Source organism: Mustela nigripes, chromosome 3 (genome assembly GCF_022355385.1).
Source record: "Mustela nigripes isolate SB6536 chromosome 3, MUSNIG.SB6536, whole genome shotgun sequence".
Classification (NCBI taxonomy): Eukaryota; Metazoa; Chordata; class Mammalia; order Carnivora; family Mustelidae; genus Mustela; species Mustela nigripes.
Genome location: NC_081559.1, coordinates 65,114,551 through 65,124,387, shown reverse-complemented (window position 1 = coordinate 65,124,387; position 9,837 = coordinate 65,114,551). Strand labels below are relative to the sequence as shown.

Below are 9,837 nucleotides of genomic sequence, written 5' to 3'. Positions count from 1 at the left end.
AGCAGAGAGCCCGATGCGGGACTCGATCCCAGGACCCTGAGATCATGACCTGAGCCGAAGGCAGCGGCTTACCCCACTGAGCCACCCAGGCGCCCTCTATATGTATTTTAAAACAAAGTTTGGATTATTAGTATATTCATTTTTCTATGTTGCCTCTTGTCATTGAACTATATTTTGAACAATTTTGTGTGCCATTAAATATTTTCTGATGTCATGATTGTTTTAGTGTCTGTATAATCTGCTATGATAGGTATGTAATAACATTTATTATCATGTAAGTCATTTCCAATTCATCATTATAAATAATGATTATTATACATAAATCATTGACCTCATCTTTGTTTCTTTAGGATAGAAACCTAAATGTGGAATATTAGGTCAATGAAAATTCTTTGGTAGTATTTTTCAAAATGTAGTTGTCATATTCATGATTTGTGAAAACGACATAGGAGTTGGTCCTAATCATGCCACTGAATAATTTAAAAAATATAAAGCATGTGTGTACAAATGAAATGATTTTATAATATGAGGGAAAAAATACTAACAAACAATGGGGATAAATGAATGTGAAAAAATGGATTGCCTTTGTTACGTCCCACCTGTCAAAATCCATTAATATTTTGTTTTTGATTTCAGTTTTATGTTCATCTCTAAATATGAGGGTCCAGTTACGTCTTATGGAATTAAATAGAGCAGTCTGCTTGGAGTGCCCTGAGTATCAGATTCCATGGTTTCATGACCGCTTCTGTCAACAGCAGTATAATAAAGGTTTGAGTTGTCTTTGGGTCAAACAGCAAATTTTAATTCCAAGGTGAATTCCTAAGTAGCAGCATTTTGTTAAGCCCAACCATGACACCAGAGTTAATGAGAGTGCCATGACCTGTTTGATAGAACCATTTTATAGGTGAGATTTATGTTATAAGACTTTCTTAATATTTAGGACACTAAACCTCTCTGGTAGAGAGCACAGAAATTGTATCGTTCTGAATTAAATGTCATTGCATATGGTATTATATCTAAGCTCTTGTTGAAAATATTAATCTTGATTTTTTGGTTAGTACAGTTCGGTTGATTTTCATGTGAAACTGATTAACTTATTTTAAGTGCACTAATTATTTTTATTTTCTTAAAGATATTGGCAGCTTGAGTGGAGCACAGCAGCAGATTTATAAAATGTTAGCAGAAGTGCTGGGAGGACCCAATTGTGTAAAAGCCTCAGTTCTTACACCTTATTACCACAGAATAGGTGAGTGTGTGTTAGGTTATCAGGTACTCTCAGAAGACTAAACTAATTAAAGTACAATCACCTCATCAAATGGAAATCTCCAAACAGACTAAAATAGAAAGAAGAGTATAGTGATTCCCATGGGCCAGCTTTGATAACCATCAGCATTTTGTTTTAAAAAAATAATTATTTTTTTTAAAACCAGTCTTTCCCAATTCTAAATAAAACCCCGATTCAGATTCACTGAACAGTTCTAGATCTTCAGGTTGTATTATCTACCTGGATGAAGATTTCTGCAGACTTGTGCCCAACTCTAAACTCATTGACTTTCTCAGTTATCTAGTTGTAGAGGGCATTTTGATTTGTCAGGGAGGACATAAAGTTAGTAGACTAGCTGATGAATTGGATGGCAACATAAGATTTTTTTTTAAAAATAGCTAAGTTCAAGTGGTGAACTTAAAGATGAAATTTTAAGAGAATTAACATAAACTTTGTAAATTTAGATTTAGAAAACATCTTGCATACATACAAGTTGTTATATAGAATTATAAGTCTGATTGGGGTGCCTGGGTGGCTCAGTAGGTTAAAGCCTCTGCCTTCTGCTCAGGTCATAATCCCAGGATCCTGGGATCGAGCCCCACATTGGGCTCTCTGCTCAGCAGGGAGGCCTGCTTCCATGTCTCTCTCTGCCTGCCTCTCTGTCTACTTGTGATCTCTGTCTGTCATATGTCAAATAAATAAGTAAAACTTAAAAAAAAAAGAATTATTCACCTGATATTAACTAATTCTATAAATGATTGTCAAAAATCAAATACTATTTTAAACTATGTTATTAATAATAAGAATGTTCTTCAGACATGTCTTAGTATTGTATTCTTTTTTGAGGGTTGCATTTTGTGAGAGACAGTGACAAATGGGACCTGGAAAGAGTCTAGAAATCCTGTCTTAGAACTAGAGAGGACGGGGACTGCACAGATTTAAATTCCTTAGCGAGTTCTTCAACCTTGGAACCTTATTAGTTTCTTCATCTGTAAATGGGGATAATAACGCCCTCTTAACAGGGTTAACTGATTTATTGTATGAAAAACATTTAGCACGGCCCTTGGAACATAGTGAGTGCTCAATAAGTTTTACTAAAAAAATACAAATATAATATAATGTTTAATCTGAATGTTTAAACTGAAATGTTTAATCTGAAACCAGGAAAAGTTGTGGTAAGCATAACTTAAAATATTTGAAGGATTGTTATGTGAAAGAAGAAAAAGATATCTATTTCGAGGGTAAAAATACTTTAAAAATATTTTATATATTATTATATTTTAAATATAAATACTTTTTAAAATATTTTAAGTCAATAAAAGAATTTTATGAAAGTTTTGTCAAAATCTGAAATAATGGGGTGCCTTGTGAAGAAGAAATGTTTGGGCAGAAGCTGGATTATCAGACTGAGTGTTCAGAAGACTGAACCAAATTCATCATTTGTACTCTCATCTTGCACTACAAAACCCATTTTCTCAGTTGTTTGGTTTTATTTTAGGCTTACATTTGCCTATGAGTGACAAAAATCCACAAGTAAAGGAACTTAACCAGTTTATTTCCTTCTTCCACGTGCATAGGGTATCCAGGGCTGGGATGCCAGCTCCACAAATCTTAAAAGATCAAGATCCTTCTATTTTATTTTATTTTTTAAAGATTTTATTTATTTGTCAGAGAGAGAGTGCAAGAATGCACACAAGCCCAGAGAGGGGCAGGCAGAGGGAGATGGAGAAGCAGGCTCCCTACTGAGGAGGGAGCCTGATGTGGGGCTGGATCCCAGGACTGTGGGATCATGACCTGAGCGAAAGACAGACACTTAACCAACTGAGCCACCCAGGCGTCCAAAATCCATCTATTTTATTCTAAACTACAACCTCAATATGTAGCTTCCATTTTATGGTCCAAAATGGCTCCTTCTGCTTTAGCCAACATATCAACAATCTAAGCAGAAGGTGGAGGGAGGGAAGGAAAAGGAAGGGTGTGCCTCTGAGCTCTGCTCCTTGAAGTTGCACATACCATTTTTAAATTATACCCTATGGTCACACTTGGCTGTGAATGAGTTTAGGAAATGTTTTCATTCTGGGTGGCCATGTATCCAGCTAAGAATAGAGATCTTCCTTGACTTATCATGGGGTTGTAAGTTGAAAATATTTTAAGTCAAAATGCATTTAGGGGCACCTGGGTGATTCAGTCAGTTAAATGTCCAACTCTTGATTTTGTCTCAGGTCATGTTCTCAGTGTTGTGAGATCGAGCCCCTCTTGGGGCTCTGTGCTGGGTGGGGAGTCTGCTTGAGATCCTTACTCACCCCCTTCTCTCTGCCCTACTCCATCCTCCACTTGTACCGTCTCTTGCACACACAACCTCTCTAAAAAAAGGAAAAAGAAAAAAAATGCCTTTCATGCACCTAACATGCTGAACTTCGTAGCTTAGACTAGCCTACTTAAATGTGCCCAGAACACTCACATTAGCCTATAGTTGGGCAAAACCATCTACCACAAAGCTTGTTTTACAATAAGGTGTTGAATATCTCACGTAGTTTATCAAAAACTTTACTGAAAATGAAAAACAAAATCATTCTGTTTCTCCTCACTATTGCTGCAGAGCACCAAAGAGATCCAAATTCAAAATCTGAAGTATGGTTTCTATATTGAATGCATATCACTTTTGTACCATTGTAAAGTTGAAAAATCATAGGTTGGGGACCATCTGTGTACTGTTAATTTGTACTACTTAAACTATATCTGTATTTTAAAATATACTCCTGTAAAAATAATACTCACAGAAGGAAATGTACTACAATAGGAATATGAAAATGATCTGTAATTCCATCTTGTAATTTAAAATTATTGAGCTTCGACTTTGTGACAGACACTGTAGCAGCTCTTTATTCCTGTTACTTCATTTTATTCTTTTTGATTTGCTTTTGTTAATGTTTCTTTCAAACCATAAATAGTCATATCTATATAAAACATTTGGAAAATACAGAAAAGAAAAAAAAATCACGCCTTACAAGTCGTGCATAACGTAATTAGTAGTGAAACCAGGATTATTCTATCCCTAGACCATTGTATTTCCAATTCATATTTGTACCTCCTGTTGTCAAGAGGCTTATTTTAATGTGAAATGTATATAAATCATTAAAAGAAGATTTAATTGGTAATATTTATATATAAGGATATAGGATATATAATTAAGACAATGTAATAGTATGATTAATAACTATTAATTAGAAGCAGTGCTTAAGGTTTAAAAAAACAGCTCTTGCTTAAAAAAAAAAAACACAGGATACCTACTCACAGAAAAACAAGAAAGCACAGATAACAAAAAAAGAGAAATTACCATGATACAGCCATTGTTTACTTTTGCTGTCTTTTTTTGTAACTGACTTCTTTAAAACCAAAAATGGCTTATTCTATAATGTTTGTAGCTATGTTTATATATAGCAGATATTTTTCTGTGCCCAAATATATACATTATTTTTAGTGACTGCATACATATTTTGTTGAATTGAGTAAGTCATGGTTTATTTAATCCTTAGGGTTTTTTGTTGGGACATGCATCTGTTAAACAGTGCTGCAATTTTATATAATAACAGCAATAGCAAATGATATACCTACATATTTTTATTATGTTTAAGGTGTTTTATACATAATAAATTTATTATGCCCCTACCAGGTACATAAATTATTCTATTTCATAGATAAGAAAATTGAGGCTGAGACATTATTGTTTGCCCAAGGTTATATCTGGCAAATGGCAGAGCCAGTATTTGAGCTAGGCATTCTAGCTCCAAAATTCATTCTCTCAGTGAGAGAACTATATTTCTTGTTTGATAATTAGCTGGAAGCTGCTTCAGTGCCCCAGTTTCCCTTATATATAAAAAGCAGATAATCAAACCTACTTTTTTCTTTTCATCTGTTGTTTCTTTTTTCATTTGTCCTTTCTTTTTCTCTTGGTTTAAATACTTTTACAATTGTTTTTATTGCAGAAAAATCTCAAACATACACAGAAAATAGAACAGTATGATGAACCCCCATTCAGCACTCACTCACCACAGTCCCACCTGATCCTTTTCAAGCAAATCACACATATCATCTTAAAATGTGTATCTGAAAAGATAAATGACTTCAGTACCATCATTGTCACCCCTACCACCATTCATAATAAGTTCTTAATGTCATGTAGCTTGTCAGTGTTCGAATGTCTCAGTTGTCTTTTATATGTTCCATTTTACTGTTTATTTGTTAAAATTGGGATCCAGACATCATATTTGGTTGATAGGCCTTTGTAACTTCTCCCTTTCTCTTTTCCCCTTCCTATTTATTTATTGAAAAAAAAAATTTTTTTTTCACATTCTAGACTTCTCACTTATACCTCTGTTGTATCTCTTAACCTGCTCCTGCATCCCTTATTTTCCTGTAAGTCACTTCCTAGATCTAGTGCCTTGAATAGATTCAGGTTAAATTCAGGTTGGGATTTTTTGTCTGTTTATTTTGCCCAATTTCATAGGTGGTATGTACTTCTTATTGCATCCTATCAGAAGACACATCGTGTTGGTTGTCTTTTGTTCTATTAAAGATTCATCATCTCATCCATTAGAAAGTTCTATGAGTTTTTCATGTACAGATTTTATCAGTCTAATTATTGTCTAAATTGATTACTCATTAGGGGTGGTAAAGTAGTGATATTCAACAGCTACCATTTCTTCTGGATTAGCTGGAATTTGTCTAAAGAGACTTTTCCCCCATATCAGCTATTTAGTTACTCTTATGTATAGTTCATACAGGAATCTTTGTTTGAATCTTTGCCCTTACTAGTTTTCAGATGACTAGGTTTAGCTTCCTCCAAATGCTACCAAGAGATTTAAGAGGATTAAAATAAAACTCTTAATGTGACTTGGCCTATACCACACTAAATATAACTCCATGCTAAATATAGTTTAGTAATACTTGCTGGTTGATTTTTATTGATTGATTTTCAAAGAGAGGTGCCATTGGACCACATCTTATAAAACAAGTTGAATAATTAGGGAGGTGTACATCATTTTTCCATATGTGTGTGTATATACATGTATAGTGCTATATGTGTACAAATTTAAAATGTATCTTAAACTTTTACCTGTAAGAATTTACTTAATTCATATGGTTGATTCCTGTACTTACAGATTTTGAGTGTATCTTGGATAAAAGAAAAAACGCTCTTCCATATGGAAGCCACAGTATAACTTTGGGGAGTCTGCCAGAAAAGCACTGGGAATCAAATACCCAAATAACTGGATCAAGATTGCCACCAGGAGCTGAAAGGTAACTTACTTCTTGGTTTCAGATTTTGTTAGTTAAACGTTAAGTTTGGCATAATTTAATGAACTCGGTTATCAAGGATCGATTGCAGGAGAATCTGCTCCTCATTTATCTCCTGCATTCTGCCTCTGTGCCTTTGCTTTTCTTTGCCTTCACCCTTTATGTCTGTCCTTTGCTTTCCAGTTCCTGGCCGTGTCTCTAAAGTGCTGAGCTTCTCGTTATCCTCACTGGAAGCAAATAGTATCTTCTTTGGAGCTCTGCTACCTCTCCACTTACCCAGTAGCACTTAACCTCTTCCTACACTGTACTGCAGTGACTTAAGATGTATCACATATTGTTAGACTGTAAGCTGTCTCTTTAGGTTTGGATCCTCACAGTGCCTTCCGTATGGTAGTTGCATAATAAATATATATTGGACAAGGAAACAAATGAATGAAAGCATGGAGATTTTCACTGTAATTTGGTGTAAATTCTAATGAATAAGCTTACTTTTATCAATTACTAATCAATTAAAAATCAATTACTAATTTATTTTTTTTAAGATTTTATTCATTTGACAGACAGAGATCACAAGTAGGCAGAGAGGCAGGCAGAGAGAGAGGAAGGGAAGCAGGCTCCTGACCCTGATATCATGATCTGAGCTGAAGGCAGAGGATTTAACCCACTGAGCCACCCAGGCACCCCCATCAATTACTAATTTAAGTAGAAAAATAGCATATTCATTTGTATTCATTTGGCTTTTGTTTATTTGTAAAGAGGCAACTTTGTACCTAAAAGGCTTATAATTATTGTTTCTCATTTTGATTCAGAAGTAAATTTTTTTTTATCTTCTGTAGGATTTCTCTGGAATTTTTGGATTCAAGAGCTTTTTGTAGAAACATGCCTCACTTAAAAGGAAAATCCGCTATGCAGAAACGACAGTTGGAAATTTTGGGCTATCGTGTAATTCAGGTATGAAATACTCATGTAATTCAGTCTCTAAAAAAACCAGAAAACTGGCTGTACATGTGTTTCCTTTTTTAAAAATTGGAGTATAAATTAACATACCATTTTTATGCATTTCACCTACACAGCATAATGGTTCAAGAGTACTCTACATTACTCAGTGTTCGCCACGATTAAATATAGTGATCATCTCTCATCAGACATTTTTTTTTTTAAGATTTTATTTATTTATTTGACAGAGAGAGATCACAAGCAGGCAGAGAGGCAGGCAGAGAGAGAGAGAGAGGAGGAAGCAGGTTCCCTGCTGAGCAGAGAGCCCGATGCCAGATGCCGGATGCCGGACTCGATCCCAGGACCCTGAGATCATGACCTGAGCTGAAGGCAGGGGCTTAACCCACTGAGCCACCCAGGCGCCCCTCTCATCAAACATTTTTTCAGTCTTATGGACTATATTCTCTGTGCTCTATTTTCATCTCTGTGATTTATTATTTAGCAAGTAGAACTTTGTACCTCTTAATCCCCTTATCTATTTCCCCCTCCCACCCCCTGCTGGATGGCCAGGGTCTGTTTTCTGTATTAAGAGTCTGTTTTTTGGTCTCTCTTTGTCTTTGTTCATTTGTTTTGTTTCTTAATCACATATGAGTGAAATCACATGGTATTTGTCTTTCTCTGTCTGACTTATTTAACTTAGCATTATACTGTCTAGGTCCATCCAGTATATGTTCCCTTTTAACGTGAAAGTTCTAGAATTACTTTTTTTTTTTTAAAGATTTTATTTATTTGTTTGACAGAGAGGGATCACAAGTAGGCAGAGAGGCAGACAGAGAGAGAGGAGGAAGCCGGCTCCCTGCCAAGCAGAGAGCCTGATGTGGGACTTGATCCCAGGACCCTGAGATCATGACCTGAGCCAAAGGAAGAGGCTTACCCCACTGAGCCACCCAGGCGCCCTCGAATTACCTTTTTTAAATATTAAAAAAATGTTATATTAAAATGTCTCTGAAACAGAACATCCTCCATTTTTTCTTGAATGGTAAATAAAAATCATTTTATTGTCTTTGGAAGATCTATTTTTTTTTTAATTTATCTTATGAGAGAGGCACTATGCAGATGGGTAGGGATACAAGAGAAAAAGGCTGGTTTATGTGTGTTGGAAAGGTACATAGGAAAAATGGTCTGCTGTTGGTATTGTAGGAATAGGAGGATAAAAGCTGGGAGGAAGAAGTAGGTGTCTGGGCTTTATCAGGAAGAAGGATCAACTCGGCTTCTAAAAATGGCTTATGCTTTTGTAAACTAATTTCGCAGGTTCCTACAGCTCGGCTTAGTGGTGCTTACAAGTCTTTCCTGATGTCTCTTTGTTGTTGCTTTGGCATATTTTACAGATCCCGCACTTTGAATGGAACTCTATGGCACTGGCAACAAAGGAAGCTCGGATGGACTACCTGAGAGAATGTATATTTGGGGAAGGCAAATCATGACTGTAGTTTTTATTTAAAATTAGTGATGATGGTGTGTCCCAGCTGAACTTATTTTTAATTATGTTTCCTGACTCAATGAAAAACTAATAGTTCAGAGTTGATGGATTTCAAGGTCAGCTGAATACCTATTAAAATAAACAAACAGGGGCGCGTGGGTGGCTCAGCTGGTTAAGCAGCTGCCTTCAGCTCCGGTCATGATCCTGGAGCCCCAGGATCGAGTCCCACATCAGGCTCCATGCTCAGCGGGGAGTCTTCTTCTCCCTCTGACTTTGCCCCCTCATGTTCTGTCTCTCTCATTCTCTCTTTCAAATAAATAAATAAAATCTTTTAAAAAACTTAAAATTAACATTTTCCTTTTTCCAATATTTCTTTATTATCTGGTTGGGAAATGGTATAAAAATTCTTAATATAAGGAACTTGTAGCTTTTAAGAAACTTAGTTTACAATTCGTTTTTTGAGTGCCTAAGTGCCAGGAAGTGTTTTAGATGCTGGGGATTCAGCAGTGAATGTAGCATATCTGCTGTGGGTAGAGTCCAAAAAATGAATAAAATATACTGTGCCATAGATGATTGTCAGACTCTGGTAGGTTTTGCGGGCCGACAGGCACGAGGAGAGCGTCCGGGCCAGCCGGTAGCTCCCCTTGGGGCTGAGCGGGATGGCGAGAGTCGCGAGTCCAGGCGCATTAATGAACCACACCAGACTCGGGGGATCTGTCGAAGCAGGATCTCACTTTATTGAGCGGGGTTGCAGCTTATATTGGGTAGGGGATGGGAAATGAGGTCAGCAGGGAGAGAGCCTATGGGGTTTGGTTACATAGTCAGAGATATGTGGAACCGAAACCGCCATGTTGGCGCC

At 36.2% G+C, this 9,837-nt stretch overlaps 1 protein-coding gene across 1 annotated transcript in view; it reads left to right on the top strand.

The window, feature by feature from the left end:
• The window catches only part of FASTKD1 (FAST kinase domains 1), a 55,147-nt gene extending 45,823 nt beyond the window's left edge, over positions 1 to 9,324 (top strand). The window contains exons 11-15 of the mRNA XM_059392776.1: positions 637 to 768; positions 1,133 to 1,246; positions 6,427 to 6,565; positions 7,399 to 7,513; positions 8,887 to 9,324. Coding sequence (XP_059248759.1) covers positions 637 to 768; positions 1,133 to 1,246; positions 6,427 to 6,565; positions 7,399 to 7,513; positions 8,887 to 8,982 — 596 coding nt within the window. The 3' untranslated portion in view covers positions 8,983 to 9,324. The remainder of the gene's footprint in view (positions 1 to 636; positions 769 to 1,132; positions 1,247 to 6,426; positions 6,566 to 7,398; positions 7,514 to 8,886) is intronic.
• Positions 9,325 to 9,837: the final 513 nt, after the last annotated feature.